At 55.7% G+C, this 23,202-nt stretch overlaps 3 protein-coding genes across 3 annotated transcripts; 2 read left to right on the forward strand and 1 right to left on the reverse strand.

Annotated features, from left to right (window-relative positions):
* Positions 1-61: 61 nt before the first annotated feature.
* On the forward strand, positions 62-17,097 carry PHYSODRAFT_554926 (hypothetical protein; the record flags this gene model as incomplete). Its single annotated transcript, XM_009521929.1, has 6 exons — positions 62-5,212; positions 5,258-8,137; positions 8,234-14,992; positions 15,053-15,846; positions 15,926-16,012; positions 16,091-17,097. The coding sequence occupies 6 exons, from the start codon at positions 62-64 to the stop codon at positions 16,998-17,000; spliced, it is 16,581 nt and encodes a 5,526-aa protein (XP_009520224.1). The 3' UTR covers positions 17,001-17,097.
* Positions 17,098-17,316: 219 nt separating this feature from the next.
* PHYSODRAFT_350028 (hypothetical protein) lies at positions 17,317-19,229 on the forward strand (the record flags this gene model as incomplete). The annotated part of the gene is made up of 2 exons (XM_009521930.1): positions 17,317-18,879; positions 18,963-19,229. The coding sequence occupies exons 1-2, from the start codon at positions 17,350-17,352 to the stop codon at positions 19,227-19,229; spliced, it is 1,797 nt and encodes a 598-aa protein (XP_009520225.1). The 5' UTR covers positions 17,317-17,349.
* Positions 19,230-20,203: 974 nt separating this feature from the next.
* On the reverse strand, positions 20,204-21,394 carry PHYSODRAFT_486518 (hypothetical protein; the record flags this gene model as incomplete). Its single annotated transcript, XM_009521931.1, has 1 exon — positions 20,204-21,394. One exon carries the CDS (start codon positions 21,392-21,394, stop codon positions 20,204-20,206), a length of 1,191 nt encoding a protein of 396 aa, XP_009520226.1.
* Between the last annotated feature and the right edge of the window lie 1,808 nt (positions 21,395-23,202).

Below are 23,202 nucleotides of genomic sequence, written 5' to 3' on the forward strand. Positions count from 1 at the left end.
GCACCCACGGGCTCCGATCCGCTCTCGGCTCTCGGTGGTGGCCGCCCGACGGACGCGCGCCATGTTCCTCCAGCGCTACGTGCACGTGGTGCTGGACGCCGTGCTGGGCAGCTACGTGAAGAACATCGACCCGGCGGCGCTGCAGATCAGCGTCTGGAACGGCAAGATCGAGGTGGAGGCCGTGGAGCTGCAGCCCGACGCCTTCCCGCTGCCGGGCCACGTGCGCCTGGCCAAGGGCACGCTGCGCCAGCTGCGCATCGACCTGCCGTGGACCAACCTGGCCAGCCAGCCCATCCGCGTGGACATCCAGGACGTGAGTCTGCTGCTCGAGGTCTGCGCGGACGACCGCGCGTCGTCGGACGAGCTGTCGCCCGACGAGCTGCGGCGCGCCGCGCGCCAGAAGCTGCAGACGCTGCAGCGCAAGCGCGCGGCCGTGGACGCCGTGGAGAAGGCCACGGAGTTCAGCGAGAAGACGCAGCAGTCGCACCAGAGCGGCTGGACGCAGAGCTTCCTGTTCAAGCTGCTGGTCAAGGTGCTGGACAACGTGCAGGTGCACGTGCAGCACCTGCACCTGCGCATGGAGGACGCCGTGTCCGACCCGAGACGCCCCTACGCCGTGGGGATGACGCTCGAGGCCATCATCGTCAAGTCGGCCGACGAGGGCTGGAACTACACCATGGTGGGCCGCGGAGGCGGAGGAGGGGGAGGACGCGCTCAGGACGGCGGGTCCTTCATACGGAAGAAGATGGACATCAACAAGTTCGGCATCTACTGGTCCCTGCCCCTCGTGCCCGTCCCGCAGGAGGTGCTCAAGGACGCAGACGCCTTCGCCACGCTCATGAGGAGCAGCTTTGCGACGACAGGGAAAGCGAGTGAGCCGGCGCCGTCGCCCCCGACCTCAGAGAGCGCGACCAGCGGGGAGATCACGCTGTTCAAGCAGAGTGACTACATCGTGCACCCGCTGACGGTGTCGATGAAGCTCACAGTGAATGACGGGAACGCCAAGCTGCCGATTACGCACCAGGAGCTCAGCGAGCGCGTGCTGTCGAGACTCGGAACACCCTGGATGGTGGAAACGATTGACGCTATTGGAGACGAAGCTTGGAGCGAGTTCTTGGAGATGATGCCGAAGCTGGCGGGAGAACGCAAGTACACTCTGGGCTTTGTCTTTTCGGAGGCGTGGTCAGTCGCTAGGGACCTCACGGAGGAGGAGGACGAGATCCCCTCGGTGCAGCAGTTCAAGGAGGCGTTGTCCAGCTGCATGCAGTGGTCACTGGAGGAGGTCGATCGCGTCGAGCACTGCATCGTCAAGTATCGCGAGGCGGTCGTGCACGTGATGGAAGAGAAAAGCACCTACATTGACGCTCAAGCCAGCATCGACCAGATCAGTACGTCTCTGCATCGCCAGCAGTATCTGAGCGCGCTGTCTTTCATTTCCTTTCTGACGGTGAAGCGTCGCCAAGCTCGGTACTTGGTGCTTCGCCCGAAAAGAGTCCGTGTAAAGGACAACCCGAGAGCATGGTGGAGATATGCCGTCAACGCCGTCTTGCTGGACGTTCGTGAACGCTTGGCTCACGTGGACTGGGAAGCTCTCGAGCAAAAGCGACAGCAGAGAAATCGGTACAAAGAGCTGTATCTCGTGCTGGAGCATGGAACTACATTTGCTGCCACGCTCGTTCCATCGGATGTGCGCCTCCTGCCGAAAGAAATGGCGCGCAATGAGCTTGATGACCTCGAGTACGTTATGGAAGTCAAAGAGTTAATCAGGCTTCGCCGTGCTGTGCGCAAAGATATCGCTAATAAGGAGAAAGAGAAGGAGGCTCTAAGCAAACTGCAAGCCCAGCGCGAGAGCGAGCTCAAGGGTGACGGTGGGGCTTCACAAGGGTCTGATATTCCTGCTAGCTCGCGTCTGTGGTCATACGCTACGTGGCTTACAGGCGCTGGTACAGCGCAAAGTGGGTCATCGAGCCATGTGACAGCTTCACGAAAAGGTGGCGATGTGCGTGTTGAGGACGTCAAATGGAGTGATCAAGACACAAAAGATTTGTACGAGGCGATTGATTTTCACCCTGAGGAAGATGATAAGGAGAGCAAGGCACCTGATGGTGGCGAGGTCGAGGATGCTGCTGTGCGCAAGAAACGCTTGATGCAAGAGCATTTGCACATTTTGTACCGATTCCAGCTCACCCTCTGTAAGGCAAGCTTCGGACTTAGTCTTGAGGATGCTCCTGCTGATCTCAGTGGGCGGACGCTGCTCGAAGTTGCTAGCAAACCGGCCTCCCTGAAATCTCCCTCGTCGTCCTACCTAACTGCTTCATTGGATGACGTCGAAATTCAATTTCTGGTGCGACCGTCGTGCTTGGAGGTGGGCCTTCAGCTGCGTGACGCATTTTTCTGCCAGAGTTCCCAGTCTTCGGTTCATGACCGGTTGTCGTATAGAAGAAGTTCGGTCAACTCCTCGGAAACAGACTTTTTCCTTCAGCGAATGGAAATGGATGAAGTGCTCGAGTACCATCCAGTTGGAGTTCGGAACCAAATGAGCAGTGTGCGACTTCGCCACTGTGAGAGAGAGCTCCCGTTGATACAACTCAGCATTGAATCCGAGCGCCAGCCGAAGGTTGACGATTTGGATACGGATCCGAACCAGTCTGACTTGGTCGTCACTGACGATGCACGTGGAGGTCATTTACTTCGAGTTTCATTGGTGACTCAACCTATCAAGTGCAATGTAAATCTGATGTTTCTGCTCGATGTGGTGGCCGTGTTTTCTCGACCAGTCAACGTGGATTTGTCTGGGCTCGAGCATAGTGCGTGGAAGAGAGCACAAAGTTTGCAGCGATACAGTGCTGCTCAGCTACGTGATGCGTTAGCCCGAAGAACGAAAGTCGACATGCGCTTGGATGTGATTTCTCCTTTGATTAACATTATCCAGTCGCCACCGGCGGACACTTGTATTCCTAGTGGCGATGAAGTGAGTCTCTTGGTATTCCTGGGTCATTTGAAAGCACAGACGAAACACCCAGGTGGCAGTGTTGACGAAAGTGATATACCAAGTGATGCTGGCGATAATGACAAGGAAGTAGTCGCGAGTAAAATGATTGTGCTGGCGTCACCTGAGCAAAGTTTATACGACGTTCTGGAGATCAGTATATCTGGGATCGAAGTGCAGATAATTGATGGCGAGGATAACAAGTTAGGCCGAAGCGTGTTCCGAAGGCGAAGCCATTCGAGCCAAAAGTTCGCGTGGCATTATCTGCTGGAGAAAACATCTCTAACGTTTAGTTTTTACATGAGCGTCACGCCGGATGACCCAAGTATCCCTCTTCTGAAGTTGTTTGGTGGAGTTGACAGCGTCAACCTGAATTTATCGGCAGCAAGTTTCCGCTCATTGATGCACCTGCTGCATTCCTTTGGTGATAACTTCTCGGTTCATGCCCAGCGTCGCATTGATAGAGATGCTGCTCTAGGTTCCGCTGCACCACATCAGTCATCGCGACTTCTTACAAGTGGAACTCCGCGACGAAGTATCCCCAAGCTCGTACGGAAAACTTCATCTTACGTAAAGCCTGGGACTGTTGCTTTATCCAGTAGTGGCTCAAGTGGAAGGGCAACTACGACATCCGAAAGCCCGTACCTTGGTTTAGCCAGAAAGATCCAGCTCGAGAGAAAGAAAACGTTTAGAGAGAAGGACGTCGACGACGAAGACCTACTCAAGCTGTGGAAACGTGTGATCTGCCAGCTGCAATTTGGGGTGGGTGAGATAATTCTCACTCTGCAAGTTCGAGACCTGGACCACGGATCTGGCAAAATTGTTCGTGTACGTGCGGTCGATATCAACACACGGCTAAAAGTGAGGTCCTACGACAGGAGGCTTGAATTTGCGCTGGGCACGTTCTTGGTGGAGGATATTCTTCTCACAAAGGCGTCGCCATCGTCGAAGGTGGTGGAAAAGAAACGTTTCCTGATGAAATCGGGGAATCACAGCGTGGTTACTGACCTAGACGAGAAGTCAGAGGAGGAGAATGTTTCGTCCATTAAGCCTCCATCATCGTCTGAGCAACTGATTCATGTGGCGATTACGAGTATTGCATCCGATGCTGTGCTGCTCAAGGACAAAAGTATGTGGAAGTATGCTCGTCACTCGCCACTTTCGCCATCCTCGGATAAAAATTCGGTCTGGCAAGATCCGCTTATCACAGCGGTTTCCGTTGATGCAAGTTTGCGAGTATTAACGATTGATGTATACCAAGATACGCTGGCGGAAGTCTTTGTGTTCTTTTTCAAGCACAATACAGACGAAAGTACCGGTGAAAGCACCGAGAAGCAGTCTCCACCACCACCTCCTCCGTCATTCAGAAGCGCCAGCGAAGGAAGCACGGCAAGCCGAAAGAGACTGACTACCGACCTGGAAGAGCAATCAGTCTTGTCATCGGTGGACACCGAGGCAAACGAAGGCACCTTTTCGAGGAAGCTTGGAGTGTGGATGGCGTCGTCGTTCCTGGACAACATTCCAGTTGCCAGTCCAGAGAAGGAGAAGGACCCAGATGATGAATCAAAAGACTTGGAAGGTGATGCAGAGGAAGAACTGCCAGCGTCAATGCAGTTGCGTCTTCACGTGGAGGGTTTGTCGCTATTTCTCCATTTGGACGACAAGCAGAGACCCGAAGGCATGCCGTCAGCCTTTGCTAGCTTGACGGCACAACAATTCTGCTGCTGCATCCAACGATTCCCGCGCTACCTGAGTATGTTTGCGTATCTGACTTCGTTGAAAATCTGTGATGTGTCCTTGTTGGATCAGCACCTCAGTGAGATCGTATCGCATGGAAGTACGCGCACTGAGGCAGATGAGGATAAAGTGCGGATAAAGCGTGAGGATACTCGCCGGTACGACGGAGGTATTGCGGTGGGTCACGTTCCTACGCTAAACGAGATTTTAAACACCCTCGACGATGTCCCTGCCGTGTTTTCATGCGCCGCCCAATTCTACGGCGCCGACTCCATCCAGGAAGCATGGCACCCAGGGTATAGTAGTCGATACTCGGTGCGCCTAAAATCACCACGGATTCGCTTCCTTTACAGCTTCGTGGATGACATGCGCAACTATTGGATGAAGGGCATACTACTGGAGACGGTTTTGTCGATTTTGTCTCGAGAACAAGCGGATATGCTGTGGGAGGGTGATTTCCAGCTCTCCGATATCCACGGCGGACCGGTACAAACACACCTGGATGAAGAGCAAGGCGAAGAAGGCGGGGAGGAAGCAAGCACGAGTGAGTTTCTGGGCTCTGACGTTGTGTCAATGTTCCCGCTAGTGGATATTCGTCTGGAAGATACAGTGTTGGAGATGCCTCCGCATCGTATGTCGTCGGAGTCGCTTTTACTTCGATTTGACAGTTTCCGTGCGTCGAATGAGGGCGTCGTCAACAGTTTCCTTGGAATGGAGAATCGCATCGTGGCGAAAGTGCTGTTGAACTCGTCGTTGAAGCAACTGCAACTGGATATGAAGGCGCTTCGAATCGTGTCGGTTATTCTTGTGGACCGAAACGATGGGGATAAACGGCTTGGGGGTGGAGGATTTATCACGCAAAGTTTGTTGGGACTGACTAATTATTCTTTGTCCGTGGATTTCCGCTCACATTCCGATTGGAAGTTAAATTTTAGTTACAGCCCCGTTCGGTTGGTCTGCAACCAAGAGCAGTACGCCTTCGTACTGAGAGTGCCGTTTCAAAACTACCGGGAGCGGAGTCGATATCATTTCTCGCAAGGGGTTGACACTCCGGCAAAGGTGATAGCGCGAGTGTCATCTCGTCGGTTCTCGCTATCTCGAAGCCTCGATGGAAACTCTTCTTCTGGGCGAATCGTGGAGGATGGAGACGAAGCAAGTAACGGAGCTAGTGTGTCGGAGGCCCCAGAAGTAACAGAAGAGCGCCATATCATGCTAGATCTGCATGTCCCCGAGATTACTATGGAAATTCTGCAAGGCCAACATGGATACCATCCCTCAAGCAGCGGTGACCTCGACATGGCCGAGAAGGGCAAAACCAACGAAGGTTCCATTTGTGTTTTGTCACTCGCGGTTTTAACAGGACGCGCCGACTACAATTTAGCAAGCGGAAGGTTAACCGCAGATGTTGATCTGGAGGGAGTTCACATTCGAGACTCGCGCGTGAACTCAAAGATGTCGTCTTCCTATCGCGATGTGGTGGTGTTTGAGCGGTGCAAAGAAGGCTTGCAAAAGGCAATTAAAGTTCAGTTTGGACGCGAAAGTTTCGATGTGGATATAGCGACAATAGGCTTTGACCCTGCCTTTACTTCCCACGGAAATGGTTTGCGAACGCCGCGGACTCAGTTCAGAAGCGTATCCTCCAGAGCTATTGTCGGTTTGTTCGGATCGGAGCTGTCGTTGAGGCGAACCGATTCGGAGCTGTCTGCCTATTCAGCAATGTCTTCAACGATTACGAGCCATGGCGGCGCACCTTCCGATAAATCCGGAGAGGACAAGTCAACCCCCGTGGTTGGGACGGAAGGGAGGATGGACCTGGTTGTTGATGTAGCTGGGTTCAAAGTCATTCCATCAAATATTCACTACGATGTGCTTCAGTTCTTGACGATGCCTTCGGGATGGAGCGCAGAGGAGGAAGCCTCTGTGAGTAGCCGGGGGGACTCGAAGCCTGGTGAAGCTGATGCAGATCCAAATGAGCCAGAAGAGACGACGATGGTTCCACCGGCGTATCGACGTATTAGTCTGGAGTTGAATTTAGGACCCTCCGCGTTGTTACTGGTTGAAGATCCTCACAAATTGAAGTCGCGAGCGCTGATGCTGTCATGGGAATCGTCAGTCATCCTGAATTATCTCCAGCAAACAAATGAAGATGAGTGTCCTAATATCGAAGAGAAGACCAAAGAATCTCCTGCCCACAGCCGAAACCAATTGCAGTTTTGTGTCGCTCTCGAAAATATTCACGCGACGTCACGTTTGTCGGAGGAAAGCGTGTGGGCAATGGAACAAGCCGCAACAGCTGCATCAGCCGATTGCTTGAAGCCTATCGATATGGAGACTGTCTTGCAGATGGATCTTCGTTCCCACTTCCTCCGCTTCCGAACTACATTCGATCGCGTAATGGAGCTACGATTCGGGTATTTGGATTTTTGTACGATGCTCGCAGCGCTGGAGCATATATTCCGGCGACCATCACTTACTTCACCACCTAATACCCAAGGTGGCCAGAAGAGACGTTCGATGTCAGGCTCTTCAATTTCTTCTCTTTCTGGTGGCGCTGCTGATAGTGAAACTTCGTCTTGGAGTGGGCGTCGTCGCTCACCTTCCTCGCCACGGTCTGGTCTTGCTGTGTCCTCTTCGAAGAAAAGTGAGCGGCAACGTACAGCTGCTCTATACGGAACATCCCTGATTTACTTGGTTTCTGCTAGCTTTCGAGGACGGCTTGAGACGCGACCAGTAGTGGGCTTCTACAACTCGACATGGCGCAAGCGATATCTTGTCCTGCCGTACACGGCTCAGCAGCGACAGCTAGTTCAAAGTGTGGCATTCAGAATCTTGCCAGCATCTGGAAGCCGACGGCAGATTGGAGACGAGATTTACTATGGCGATCAGATAATCTTGGAGGCTGTGGTAGACAACGACAGCGATAGTGGTGAGAAGGACAAGTCGCCCGTCAAGGATGAAGCAGTGAGTGCTGCTGCAAAAGATGCGTCTCAGTCAACTCTGATCCGGAAGTATGATCAACTTGGAGCCAACGGGTATTTAGGGCCGGAGGGTTCAGCTGGAGCTTTTGAGACCACGATATGGAAGCACGGTAGCACGATGTTTAACTCAGACAAGAGTGTTATCTACGATCGGGAACTGATCGTGTTCGAGGAGCTCACGATATATCGCTCATTCAGCAAAGGCAAAAAGTTTGGCGCGGCAAATGCTTCAGGCCAGCAGATGGATTTTAACTCTGCTAGATCAGGTCCTCAAGCAGAAGGTGCGCACACTGTCGACACGACGGGCGCACGGGGAGGTGGATACCTAATGTTTAACGGCGTTGGAGATGCCCCCATACCATTTGCTCTGTCGATCGTATCAAGCAAAGCGAGATCTAGATCGCCACAGCGCGAGGAAAAGAGCAATGTTCCCGTTGAGAATACTTCCGAGACTTTGGATGGAACTGATACCGCTGCTGGAGATACTGATGATGCCACCGAAAAGGCTCGTGCGCCTTCACGGAGAAAGCAGAGGAGAAAACGAAAGTCGCTTTTTGCCTACACCTCATTCCTTGAGAACTTGAAAATATTGGAATTCACGCTTCCTGGGGTAAACGCGACTGTGGTAAATGACTTCCACAATATGCTGCTACCGCTGCTTCACTTTCGAGTGGCGACACTGCACGCTGATATTCGAGGAAGATTAGAAGACAAATTCACGGCGCTAGCTAGTCTGCGCTTTGGAATTCAAGCCTACAACTCGCAACTGGCGGTATGGGAACCTGTGCTTGAAGACTTTGAGGTGAACATGGCGTTCCACGGAAAGGATGGCGTCTTGTGTGACTATTGTATGTCGGAACGACAGTCGGTGTCTCCGACAGGAGCAGCGCTGCGGTGTGATGGCATGCCGTTATGCCTTTTCCGCTCTTCGCGAACCGAGGTGTTTACGAATGCTGCTGCGCATTCGTGGGAGTCGAAGAACTTCATTTATCGCGAGCTTCTGGAGCAACCCGACGTTCAAGATGGCGGCAAACTGGCAAATGCATTCATGATCGTTGTGAAAGACGACTTCAACATCAATGTATCGCGCAATGTGATTAACGTGCTGGTACATTTCTTTGCTCTAGTTACGAAAGTCACGGCTGCTGACGAGGCTTTATCATCCCGCCTCGGACCTTTCATTTACGTGGACAATCAGTCCGGGATTCCATTTGTCGTCGCTACCCACCCGTCGTCATCCTCAGCCGGTGCTCCTACTGCGGGCGGAACTCCGTCGTCATCTCGACGACCAACAGGCTCAATTGAAATGCCAACGGAAGTACCGGGTGCAGACACCAACGACAACATCTTGAAGGCCGGAACGGCAATGTTTAACAGCAATGCTTGGAGTCGTCGTCGACTGTCAACAATGCTTAACGATATTTCCTCATCAGACACGGAGTGGATTCGAGTTGAAAGCGGAGAGCGCGTTGCAACTGAAATCGTGGCGCATGAAGCACCTGCCGGATGTGTAACATCACCACTACGACGTTTGTTGTGGTTAAAGCCACAGTCCCATGGCCAGAGGGCAACAGCTTCCAAGGCCATCCCAGTGCCGATTGGGTACTCAAATCGGAGCTACCTTCACCTGGAGAGCAGCGGCAAACAACGAGATTCGTGGCACGGTGAAAGCATTATTTGTGAAACCGTTGCGGAACAGGGCACACTTGTGTTGCGCTTACGAGGAAAGGTGCAGTTGACGAACTTCTTCAGTGTACCGATCCAAGTCATCTACAACGACCAGCGAGAAGAAACGATTGAACCCGGTGGCAAGGCGGCACACTATATCCCCATCCAATATCTCGAGTCTGGGACGGTCGCGTTTCGCCCATTGCTATCCAATGGTCAGGTTCAGCGTTCAGACGCGCTTTCTATCGCGTCGCTATTGCGGTCGAATGACCACAAGTTCCGCAGTCGTTCTAGCCGTCGCCAGAATGTCGGGTCACTGGAACTACGCAAGGCGTTGACCTTTTACTGGGACGTCCACCCCAGCACAGCAACTGACGAGGCCCCCGATTTCACATTTGGTGTCTCGTTGCCGCCGTTCCAAGTAATTCTGACTGCGCTGCGCAAATCCGAACGCCACGAAACGACAATAACCTTGCGTCCGCCCATCGTGCTGGAGAATCTGGTGCCTTATGAGTTGTCATACCGCACGGTCTGTATGAAATCGGAGGCCGAGGTGGTCTGGGTGGCGAAAAATGCAGCATCGTTCTCGGGTGCGAACGGAAAAGTACCGTCCGGTAGTTCTGCTTGCGTCGCAGAGCTGGATATCTTGGAGCGCGATTTGAATAACGGAGAGGTGGTGCAAACACCAACAGTAGTAGGACTCAGTCTTGCGCTACCGCAGATTCAACTGCGAAGATTCTCTCGGTGGTCTCGGGATACGTTCATTTACGGCTGCCAGTCGTTCTGTGAGCGCATTGAGTTGAATATGCGGGACGACACTGAGTTGGAAGCCCCAACTCCCGCTAACAAGCTGACAATTTGCGTCGAGATTACACAACTCGAGAAGCTGCGGTCGCGTGCGCTGAACACTCTCTGTCCTGTGGTGTGCAGAGTGTTTACAGAGTACTGGTTGATTGATCGTACGTCGCTGTCACTGGCGTTTTATACTGCCGATGACTATTTGATTCCCTCCAACCATCCAGGACGACTTTATGATGACAAGTCGGATGCTGAAGATGAATCCTCCGCTGTGTCACTTTCTGTCTTTTCGTGCGAAAGCAAGCAAGTTGTCTCGAAAATGAAAATCGGCATCAAGGGGGGCAAGGGCGAACGTGAGGTGCAGTCAGAGCCCTTTGATATCAGCGCTGTGGGTGTACGAGGGCAGATTCTTGTGCCTACCAATCGGTCTCGCGATGCCCGGTCGCTCCTTTCTACGATTGCAGAATTCGGGGCTCCGTCGGACGGACTGAAGTCGACTTTTAAGCAGTATGAGTTCGGCGTGATGATCGAGCAAGGCCCCGAGAAGTTTTCGCGATCGCGTGTTGTGACCTTGGTCCCGCGATATTACTTCATCAACACGTCGAACAGGTTTGAAATTCGCATTCGACAGGAGCGTTCGACGGACCCGAATGCCGTGATTGTGATTCGTCCGCAAGAAACCAAGATTTTCCATTGGAGTGATTCGCGCTTACCTTCGCGGGTTCAGATATGTTTTGTGCTGCCTGACAAGCGTCACGATGCACGTGACACCTTCTCGTATGCCCATTCATCTCAGTGGAGTGCACCGTTTGAACTATCGTCGGTTGGTAACTTCGTGCTGCGTGTAAAGTCCAAAGTCCGGCCAGCGCCACCATGCCTTCCTGGGTGCTTTGAGGGAAATGTCTCTAAACGAGATCCCATAGAAGATGAAGCGGAGACGGGCCTGTTTTTCGATGAAGAAGATGAGTACGGTGACGCAGAACGAATGCTCGCCGAAGGAATCCAGCTGAACGTAGCAGTTGAGCTTCACGATCCGTCGTTCTTGGTTTATCTGGAAGAGGGGAACCAGCCAGTCCACTTTTCTCCGCCATCTTCTTACGAGTACGAAGAAGATGATCGAGAGCACACGTTGACTGTGAAACAAAAGGAAAACGAGGGATTCGTTCCGTTCAAGATCAAGAACGAGTGTAGCAACTTGGCGCTGGTTGTTTGGCAGAAAACGCTGGTGAAAGACGACAAGGGGAACGTGACCATTGGGTTTGAAGGTGGTGAGCCGGTCCTACCTTTTCACACGATCGACTACGTGCCATTCCGCTTCTCTGCATTCCCGACCGTATTTGTACAGGTGCAAAAAGTAGCAGGGTTGGGCATTGGTGCATTGCGGAAGGAGCACCCACTCCACTGCCATCGCCCGGAGAAACTGAGCACCAAATCTTCAGCGGAGAAAGCAGGTAGTGATGAACCAGTTACAGCCCTATCCAGGGCAGCCACTGTGGGCCAAACGCAAGTGGTTGCAAGCTTTGAAGTACAGCTGAAAAAGCTTCAGCGGCTACCAACAATCGATGTGTCTGAAGGAGTCGCCAAGAAGCGATTGTGGGCCGAAGTGTTACTGGATGAGACTACCAAGACATTGCTAGTGACTGACATGCTACCTGGTTTCTCTGGAGAGCACAAGCGGCGCCGGCGAGCGACGCTTCTGCGCAGTTGGAAGCGCTATAACACGTCGATCGTGTTCATTTCGCACGTGTTGGCGGCGCATACTGCCCAGATAACGGATGGGTCCGATGATGACAATGTGCAACAAGAGGTACCTGTAAAGAAGAAACGCGTCCGCTTTGCATCAGACGTCACAGAAGCAAAAAGCAAGCCTGTTCCGGACGAAGCTGCGACCCCAGGCTCAACCCAACAGGGTGTTGAAGCTGGCGAGTGTGCACCGTCCGTTGAAGAGGAGAAAGAGGTGGAAGCGCTGGCGCTCTGTGTTCGACTTGTTGACGCGACGTATCTGGAGGATGTATTTCTTCAAGCCGGGCGCAGTGATTTGACATCTTGCCAGCCGTTCATCACATTCGCATTAAGAAGTGATGGTGAGGAGGCCAGGGCTAAGCTAGCTCCACAGTCGACTACAATGTTTCCACGTTGGCTGCCTGCACCTAATTCGCGGGCGGTTCTAAGTGCGCTGATCCTGAGTAATGAGGATGCTGAAAAGGAAGAAAGCCCTCGCACTTTTGGCGCTGGCGCAGAAATCATTGTGGAGATACGAGAAGCCGACAAGATTCTGTTTGGGTCCTCCATTATTGCGACAGCACGCATCCCCCTGCAAGAGTACTGCGCGGCTGCTATGATCTCAGCGACAACCGAGGCGAACCACGATCCACAAGTGGTCGAGTTCCTTGCTCCTGTGCGTGTGGCGCGGAAAGATGGAGGTTTGTCCCGGTCCATAGAGAATGAAACGCGGATTCGCTTCCAAATGTGCTGCCGACGAACGCTGACGACCCGGTCGAATGCAGCTGCGTCTAGCGGTGAAGGCCTAGATACGCTTGATGCGGTGAAGGAGTTAGTCGATATGTTATCCGCCTATCAGTTGAAAAAGGAGCTGGACGTGCTGGTGAGCTCCAAGTCGCAATTGAAGCTTCTGCTTGAGCGTGAAGCTGTGGATACGTCGACTAGTGGGACCAACATCCCAGCGGCTTTGCGGTCAGTGCCTGATCATGCAGCAGCTGAAGAGAAGAAAGACTCGGGTCTTTCGCACTTCGTCGCCCGTTCCACTGGTTCGGACGACGAAAGTCTTGGAACCCGCAGTCGAAGTACTACCAATTCAGCTCGCGGATCTGCGGTCTCGGTGACAACTGACGAGTCTACGAGTGATGGCACATACGAAGAAATGGGCGATGAAAAGCGCTTGACTGCAGTTCTGATCGGTGTGTCGAATCTTCAAATTCCCACGGAGATTATTCGGAATAATTTCAAGCACACGCACGGGACGACAGATCACCTGGAGCCAAAGATCTACTGCACCATCACGTACCAGGAGTCAACGCGCTCTGCTTTATCGGCGGTCGCCAAGTCTTCAGCTGCATCGGCTGCATCAACAGACAAGGACAAGAATGACGACGCTGGATCACCCGAAAGAGCGTCAATGGCTGGACCACCAGGCAGCAACGCGCACCTACAGGAAGTTCGCACTCATGAGTTCCCGCGGGGTCAAATGCTGGGCCTCGACTTGGTGTACCGAAACGGGCGTATGCTTGTCCAGGGTGTTGTATGCGACGGGCCTTGTGGAACGCTGGTCTACGAGGGTAAGATCCGTATTGGGGACACCGTGGTTGCAGCCAACAACAAGTCTATCGTCAATCTCCACCGCGACGCATCTTTTGCTGTGATCGAAAAGGCCATACACTGGGGAGAGGGTGTTGGTACTCAAACCCAGGAACAAGCGTCGGGAGCAACATTCACGCTCTCCTTCCTATATCAGCCGACGACGCCGCAACGCATGACTTTTAGCGATACGTCGAGGCCCCCGTGCGCGCAAGCTAAGGACGAAGAAACGGGTGTTCGGAAGTACGATGCTGAGTGGAATCGGCGGGTTGAGTTCGTTGAAACCTCGAGTACAAAACCTGCGGCAGGTACTGGCGACGAGCAGGTGCTCGTACGTGTGTACTTGCGTAACGAGACATCGGATCATGGTCTGTCAGCATCGCAAGAGTCAAGTATCGTGCCGTTCTTGTATTTCTTTGGCGACGACGCTATGATGGATCATCTTGATCACAGTAAGCAAGACTCTCGGTTCGACGTGCTTCTAGCAGAGTGCTGGGTGCCGCTGCCACCGTCCTCTCTCTCAAGCGCCTCGAATCCCATGTCTATGGATGGAAACCCGATGGCTGAGCCGTCCGCCCTCACTTTCAACGAACGGATCTGCGCACTGTACTCGCCGCAGCAACGCTCGCATCAACACTCGGCATTGGAAATGATTGGCCAGTTACGGTTAGCACTGAAATGGGATTTCATCAACCCGTTGCGCGCGGCTCAGCAGCAAGGAGATCTAAGTCTCCATTTCCAGCTTGAAGTCGCGCGCATTTGTATCTCGGTCGTGGATGATGGTGCGTGGAGCTCGGTGGCGTCTGCTGCTGGACCCCAGCAGCCTCAAGAAGTGTTGTGCATTTCTTTGTCCGACCAAAATGCTTCTGCTGGCATTCAACTAAGCTATGGCCAGATCTCGGACGGAAAACAAGTGATCAACGCCCGCATCGGTCACTTTCAGATCGACAACCAACTTCTTGATACAAACTACCCAGTGCTGCTACGCCCGATGCGTCTTCTCGATGCACAAATGCAGGAAGAAGGCTTCACGATGGCGCAAAATAAAGGAGGCAAAACAGATCATGGAGGTGCAGAGGGAGAAAGCCCGATGCTATTGCCAACCGTGCAGTTGATGGCTGTCTTCAGTCGCCAACCGAATGTCATCCAGTTTGACTACATCTTCGGTCAGCTACAAGAGCTGGAAATCAAGCTGGAGGATGCGACGCTTGTGGCACTGGCTCACGTGTTTTCCGGGGTGGAATGGTCGCATACTGCATCAAGCTCACGTTCAACCAAGCAAAAAGAGCGGCGCGGTGACGAGTTCGGGTCTAACTTGGCACTTAAGCTGCTGGAGATCGAATGGTCTACCCCCACGCTGTTGTCTACAGCAGCGGGGAACACAAGAAGTGGAGAAGGGGCAAACATGAAGGTGCTTTTGCGCTGGCTCTTGCTCTGCCCCGTAAAGGTCAACGTGACTTTCACGAGCACTGCAGACCGGTCACTGTTGCTCTCGCTGGTAGGTGCCGTATATTTGATACTTTCCTCTGTTTCCCATTTTTTTCTGACATGAATTTGTGCTTTGCAGCTTTCGCCGGACATGTCATCAGTATTGAGTACGCTCATCAGTGCAGCTGCGGCGTTGGTATCGAATCTGGACCAGGCACCTATCCGAGTACCGGAATTCTACGTTGAGAATCTGCTGGAAACGACGCACACGCTGGCATTTTATGCCATGCAGCACTATCTGCACCATGGTTTGCGCAGTTGGTACAGTATCATGGGGTCCGTCGACTTTTTGGGAAACCCAATTGGTCTTGTCAGCACTCTGGGCACTGGAGTCAAGGACTTCTTCTACACACCTGCGCAAATGCTGCTCGAAGACGAAAACGGCCTGCGGATCGACAACCTACGCACTGGCATGACCAAGGGCTCCAAGAGCCTGTTGCGCAATACTGCGGTTGGCATCTTCCACACTACGGGGAAGATCACTGAAACGCTGGGCAAGGGTATCGCTTTGTTGGCTATGGACGAGCAGTACAACGTGCAGCGACAACGTGCGTCGACGCGACAGATCAAAAAGATCAACGACCTCGGCGACGCAATTGCAGAAGGAAGCAAAGGCCTCGTGGGAGGTGTCTGGGATGGCATCAAAGGTGTCGTGGCTGCGCCAGTGCGTGGAGCGGAGCAAGATGGAGCTGGTGGGTTCGTGGTGGGTATCGGCAAGGGCGTCGCGGGTTTGATTGTGAAGCCGACGGCCGGATTCTTGGACCTGCTCACCAGTCTGTCGCGAGGAGCGAAGACAAGTGCAGAGTCCTTGGATGGTACCGATCGCAACGCTTTTGACACAGTCACTCGCTTCCGGCTACCCCGGCGTATCTGGTACGTGGTGAAGTCAGCGAGTATCGATATTTGTATAACGCACCAGCTAACACGAATGCTTCGCTTGTATTCTGCACAGTTCGGACGGCGTGCTTGTTTCGTACTCGGAGCGTGAAGCTCGGGGCTACGCGGTGCTGCTCCTCACATCACTTGATGCAACGGATGAGTACGTACCAACTGCATGTGTTGCCTTTATCGGTTGTATCGTGTCTAACCCGCGTTGCTTCGATGCGGCTGAATGCAGTTACGTGTATCACGTGGACTATGGTATCGAGCCACACCGTGGACTCTTGTTGCTGACTGACAAGCGTCTTATCTGCTTGAGTGGCAAGACCGGGCAGAAGCTGTGGGAGGTTGCGCTTGACTCGACGCTGGAGGTCCTAGTCAAAGGTGCCACGCTCAAGATCGGCCAGTCCACATCTCCATCGCGGTCCTACAACATCGAGTGCGACAATGAGGTGGCGGCAACGAATTTCCGCGTTGCAGTGGACTCCGCGCGCGTGGATGTGTCGGCCACGCGATACCTGCTTTTGAACCTGGAGAAGAGTCAGGACGAGTCTCGGATCATTGGCGGCGGGCGTTTCGGCAGTGGAGCAGCAGGGTTGCTCAAGAATGATGAAGACCGCACAGACCTGCACGTGCTGATGGAGAACGTCCAGGACACGACGGTCACCGGGCTGTCCAACGACGACCTGCGGTCGCAGCCCCTGCGCTCTGTGCGTGTGGAGGTCTGCCACCTGCAGAACAAGGATGCCCACGCGAACGTGCCGAACCGTGCGATCGACAAGTTGCTGTCCTTCAGCGTGTTCCAGGTTCAAGTGTACGGCGGACCTTACCAATGGACTGTTTTCCGGCGCTTTAGTGAGTTCCGAGATCTCTGCGCCAAGCTGGAGGCAGCGGGGTATCTGCTGGATGGCCTGCCGCCCCTCCCACCGCGAACGTTCCTCCCGAGTACGCGAGCTCCTGTGGCGAAGCATCGACAGGAGGCGCTCAACATGTTCCTGCAGGCGGCGATCATGCACTCGGTGATAAGTCGCAGCGCTGCGATGCTGGATTTCCTCACGCGCGAAGCCCGAGAGGTGCGCGTGAGTCTGCCACCGCTGTCGCCCACTGGGGGACGGGAGGCGTCGCAACGCGCTGGAGACTCGCCGTGAGGGAGGTGTTGTTGCCGAACGTCGTGAAGTGCGAGTTTTGTCTGTGTGTTTTGGATTTACTACAGTATGTATCAACATTTGCATTTTATCAATCGTGAAATCCACGACTTGTCAATCTGACGAGGGTGTCAATGCCAGCCCAAGAGCGAGCCCGTTCAAGTTCCGCCATCACCGAAGTGATTCAAGACAGCCGTCAGCAGCTTCAACAGTGGTGTCGACCAGCGGAAACCCTATTCGCACTTAGTCGGGGAGTAGCACCCCAGCCAATCACCACAGTCGCCGCCACTAGCAGCACCACACTGCCAGGGACCCTTTGACCAGCGACGAAGTAGCAGCAGCAGCAGCAGCGATGGAGGCCAAGACGACGCGCTTCCTGACGCAGTTCTCTCGCGCCGTGTTCCAGCAGTGGACGCAGACGCCCGCGCGCGAGCAGTTCTGGAAGGATGGCGCCTTCCTGCACGCGATGCTGGAGGAGGCGGTGGCCAAGCTGCCGCGCGGGAAGCTCAAGGCGCAGCTGGCGCGCGACCTCAAGCCGCTGGAGACGCAGCTGGCCTCGCTGCTGCGCGAGCTGCACGTGGAGCACGTCACCAAGCAGCAGCAGCAGCAGCAGAGCGAGGCGGCGCAGCAGGGCTCGCTGGCGCACGGCGCGCTGCTGAACGAGGAGCTCACGGAGCTGGAGCTGACGCAGGCCGCCGCCGCCGCGACCTCTGACAAGCAACGCCGCCTGGCGGGCGTGCTGGCGCTGGACGCCGGTGTGGACGTGGCGCAGCACGCGGCGGACGCGCAGGAGCAGGACGCGGAGCAGCTCGTGCAGCTGTTCGCGCTGGTCGCGGCGCGCAGCTACGAGTCGCCGCAGGACCAGGGGCGCAAGCGTGGCCTCGTGCTACAGCGACTGGCGGCCTGCGCGCAGACGCAGCTGGAGGCGCTGCCGAGCAACTGGAGCTGCGACGCCGAGAGCGACGCGGGCAAGCAGGTGCTGCAGCTGCGCGCGCTGCTGGAGCGCGTCGTGGTGCAGGACGCGGTGGCTCTGGCTAGTGAGGAGGAAGTTGATGCTGTTGCCGCGGGACAGCTGCAGGCCCCCTGGACCAAGTTCTACTGCCCCGAGAAGAGCAAGGAGCTGAAGAAGGTGTCGTACGACGACGAGGTGGCCAAGATCTACGGCGTTCTGCTCGCTCTGGCGGTCTACTTCCCCATTGAGACTGAGGACGAGGAGGACACGTCGGCGGAATCCTCTTCCTCGGAAGATGAGGAGGAGAGCACGACTACACAGCAGACGCAGAAGCGGAAGCCGCTGGGCGCGGTGGCACAGGCCCAGCTCTCGACTCGGCAGACGCTGCTGGCTGCTCAGATGCGCCAGCGTGGACTTAACCAGAGCGGACAGTGGCTCGTGTCGGTGCTGACCTTCCTGCAGGGACTGCCCAAGCCTGCAACTTACCTTGATGAAGACGAGGACGAGGCCCTTGATGCGGAGGACCGCCGTGCGCTCCTGGACTGTGTTGGACATGTCTACACGCGCGCGTTCGCCAGCGTGGCGCTGTTTGACCAAGGCAAGGAGAATGCCGCGGAAGAGAAGATTGCGGTGCAGGATCGCGCTCTGTTCGAGGCTGTCGTGTGCCTCCGCCACGCGGTGCATTTCATGCGTGTGGAGCGCAAGTCCAGCCTGCCGGCCATCACTACGGCAATGGCTCACCTGGCTGGTGTGCCGCTGCCTTTGAGCTTCACGACTTGGCTCGACCTTGAGCAGACTGCAGCCCCCAAGTCTGTGCTGGAGAAGGCGACGCAGCGATTGTGGAAGAAGTGTGCCGACCACAGCAAGATGGTCAACATCCTGCTGAGCTCGACTGAGGTGACGACCGAAGAGCTTCCTCTTATCCAGAAGGTGAGTCTTTCTGCGTTAAACCTACTATTGAGTGGAGTGTCTGACATTCGTTGCGATGATATTTGTTGTTGTTGCTGTTGCAGAGCTACCTAGAGTACATTGACCGTGTCGCTGAAGGCAACGTGGTCAAGCCTAGCCAGACGGCTGATACTGAGCCGTCGTCGTCTGCTGCGGCAGCAGCGGAGGAAGCTACGGCCGACGCCAGCAGTTTGTTCTACGTGGACAACGCAGGCGGCGAAGCCGAGGAGGCCGCTAGCAAGTCGAAGAAGAAGCGTGCCAACAAAAAGAAGCGCGCGAACCAAACCAGCGAGGCGTCGCCTTCGAAGCGCAGCCGGACTTCGAGCAGTTAGAGATACTTCAAATGCAGCCATTCCATTTCCAAAGTTTTCGTTGCTTGCTGGTGGATGCGTTTCAAGATACATGTACCTTGAGGGCCTTCGCGGTCCCAACAGTACCGCAGTGATCACATCGCAATACGGTTCATATCGTCTACTGCGTTGGCTACAGCAAGGGTGGCTGTTCTCAACAGGCGTAGCTCTAAGCTGTAGACGAATGACTAAACGACTAAGAAATCACCGATGCCACTCTCGCGCCGAACCGGCACGTGTTGACACGATTTCGTTGAATGGAGAACTGCCGCCGTGCTTGTTACAATGCTGTTGTTTATTTTGTTTTTCCATACTGTTTGTCCTTGTTGTTTGTTGTCTTGGCTCCGCCAAGGCGGAAACCAGCGCGAGGGTCCCCCGAGCTGGTTTGCTAAATAGTTCTTTCCTATTTTGTCCAAAAATTCTAAAGAAAAATCACAATCAAAAGTTTGCACACTTGTCCATCGACGACGCCAATCGCCCGCAAGTTCCACTTGCCTGCGGCCGATTCTTCCTCATGCTGGCGCGGTCAGCTGTCTCCAGCCGATCACGCTTGCAATCCACACTCTTGACGTGACTCGAAGCTCTGCACCCACCTGCTCACATCAGCGCCCGTATCATGCGCCGCACCACGCTCCAACTCCATCATAAACCCCTTGAAGTAGAAGTGACGCCTCGCGACATCAACGACACCAGAGCAGGCGGCTTCGAGCTGCGATCACTCGTCGCCCCCACTTGTCGGCTCAGACTGCTGCAGTCTCCGTCTTCGTCTTGTTCTTTTTTCTCGTCTTTTTGTCCATCCTCCACCACGGACAGCGACCTCGCCCAGCATGTCGTTCCTCTCCTTGCTTTTAGCACCAGCAACATCACACCACGCGACATACTCGACTCGGTCACTCTCCGTCTGCTTCGTCTCGTCCGCTTGTCCACTCCACTCCGCTCCACTCATTGAGCGAAGTCTAGTTCGTGGTCGTGTAGTAGGCCCGGCCGCTCAACACGCTCGGGTCGATCTTGGAGCGCAGCGGGGGGATCGAGTACACGCTGGGGGCCTGGCCGCTCGCGACGTTGAGCGGCGGCAGGCGGAAGGCGCCGCATTGCTGCTGCTGCTGCATCTTGCGCTCCTCGGCGCCGCCTGCGACACGGATGGGGGACAGCAGGCCGTGGGGGTGCATCGGCGTCGTCGCCGGCAGGGGCAGAGGCAGGCGGTTCTGCGCGTTCTGGTAGCTCATCTCAGTGATGGCGCTGAGCACGCCGCCGAACTTGCGCGCCGGGAAGGGGCTTCCGTCGGGGGACGCGCGCAGGGGGCTGAGCCGCACCTCGGTCTTCTGCATGCACCACTCGGGGCTGGGGCGGATGAAGCCCGACTGGTTGCTGCCCCACTCCATCTTGCGGATCTTGTCGCCGAAGTCGACGGACGCCGCGCGGGGGGCCACGACCTCCTCGGGGCACTGCTTGATCACCACGGGGCTCGACATGTCGGCCATCTCGACGTCGGGGGGCGACGACGGGGCCGAGGGCACGGCCACGGGCTCCTGCTTCATGACCTCGATGGATGCCAGCTCGGCCAGGCGGAACAGCTCGCTGCGCGGGGCCTCGTGGCCGGGCACACCCGTGAGCGAGCGCGCGGGGCTCACGTTGGCGTTGGCGCTGGGGAAGCGGCCCGCGTGCTGGTGGTGGTGGAGCTGGTGCTGGTGCTGGTGCTGGAGTTGACGCTGCTGCTGCTGCTGCATCTCGTCGCTCGAGACGTACTCGATGGCCTTGAAGAGGTTCTCCTTGGCCGCGTACTCGCTGGCGTCGGCCTCGCTGTGCTGCGAGCCGTCGTCGCCCGCCTGCTTGCGGCCCTTGTGGCGCAGGCCGCGGCGCCAGCGGCTGATCTTCTGGCGGTACTTCTGCGCGTGGGTCATGGTCTGGCGGGTCGTCTTGGTGCCGATGAAGGCGGCGATGACCTTCCAGGGGCCGGCCGGGTACTTCTCCATGGCCTCGAGGAACTTCTCGTGCTCCTCCTGGGTCCACATCTTGAGGGGCTGGCTCTGCTTGGACGAGTAGACCGTCGTGCCCGCCTTGGCCTCCGTGGGCTTGATGCGGATGAGCTTGCCCTCGCTGTTGGTCATCTCGAACAGCTCCTTGCGCACATTGGCCGAGATCGTCATCTTGCTTTCCCGCGTCTTAGCACCCACACGCCTGGCGCCGATGCATGTACAGCGGGCGACAAGAGGAGGGAAAGGAAGAATTGGCTTTGGCTGGCTTCGAGCGCCAGTGCAGCACAGGCAGCGACACGAAGAGCGAGCGCCCCAGATCGCACTTAAGGCGGATTTACGGCGTGATGGATCAAGCGGAGATGGGCGCGCGCGGATACGACGGTGGATTCATTTACCGCTCCCACTTTAGCGCATAGGTTCAAGTATTAGTTTGCACAGGTGGCGGTACAGTCTGACCCACCCAGCACCTCTCGCCTACGGGGCCATGCATGCTCGCTGCAACCCGAAAACTATTAATACAAAGTACCAACTACACCTGCACTACATTCACTGCGTACCGAGAGCAGAATCGGCGAGTAGCATCGCAAGGCGCGGTGGTTGCACACCTGTTTAAACGCATAGTATTATTCGAACAGAGGCTATAAAGATACGTATTTGCCCAACTGGCGCGATTCAACCCGCCCAAAGCAGCGTATTTTGGGCGGCGGTTCGTCGGTCGCGCGCCGGCGTTGCACACGCCCCTCTTGGGAGCTGCCGCCGTGCATTGTGGCAAGCGCGCTCCAGCGCGCACACCAGGACACGCTTCTCGGTGCAGCGAGCGCTCGCAAGTAGTAGTAGTAATCTTACTGGCGAGACCCTGGTGATTCAGGGCGGCGCGCGCGCAGCAAACTCTCGCTGCCAGGCGGAGCCCCAAGTCCGGCGCAACGGTGTTGCCAACAATGCCATTCGCATAGACATGCGAATGGGTTGACTCGAAATGGGTCACTGCAGCCATGTGAAAGGCAGAGACCGCACACGGAGGCAACTTCTGGTGCCCATTTTCGCCGCGTTAGCAGGAATGTCACCTAAAAAAATGTCAGGCGCTGGATGCCAGTCATTCCTGTTCACCGGTCGTGTATCCACCTCGGACGTTTCAGCCCCGCAGGTCAAGCTCTGGGTTCTCGGTCTCAAAAGTTCTAGGCTCTCTGGCAACAACTGCATTGCGCTGCGATCCACTAGCGGCCACAGAGCCTAGTGGCGAGCAAAAATTGAGCCGCTTTACTGTGTTGCTCACCGCTCGAAGCCAGTACGCAGCAGCAAGCCAGTATCCTTCCCGGCCTGCAGCGCCAAAACACTTCTCCTATAATAAGCCTGTTGAAGCTGTCACGGGCGGCCCCAATTCAAGGGTATCCCTTCGGCACGCAAAATACCCATTTCGTAGCGCCAGCTGTTAACGCGCATGGGTCCAGCACTGGCGCGAGGGCATTGCTCGGAGTCAGTCCGCCCTTGGCGTCCAAGTTGGCGGCGGTGATGTGGCAGTCCAACAATCCAGCCCCGGCGCCGAGCCGTGCCCGCCCGCCAGGCGCTGGCTAATGAGGCCTCGCTCTTCCGGGCGGCGGGTGCTGCCGGCGCGGCGCATGCGACGGCAGTGGCCAGCCTTACTCACGCTGTGCGACGTCCGGTTGAAATTGAACATGGCGGGCGAGGGAGCGCTCGGGGCACTGCCCGCGCGCTTTGCGGGTCTCTGCACGAGACCCGGCCGCTGTGTGCTGCTGCGAAAATGGAGCCCGATGTGCCGCCGGGTTCTAAAAAGCTGTAGCCATCCCCGCGCAGCATCTCGACGGCACCCGATCGCGTAGAGCCTTGCACGAGCACGAGCAGCGCCGCTGCTCCTCCCTATCCAGCACAGCAAGACGCACGCCCAGGAAGGCTTCCTGCTTCCTGAGGAAGCAGCAGCGGCGGCGGCGGCGGGAGACCGCGGTCGAAGTTCTCGATCAGAC

This window comes from Phytophthora sojae (genome assembly GCF_000149755.1).
Source record: "Phytophthora sojae unplaced genomic scaffold PHYSOscaffold_2, whole genome shotgun sequence".
In the NCBI taxonomy this organism is placed as follows: domain Eukaryota; phylum Oomycota; class Peronosporomycetes; order Peronosporales; family Peronosporaceae; genus Phytophthora; species Phytophthora sojae.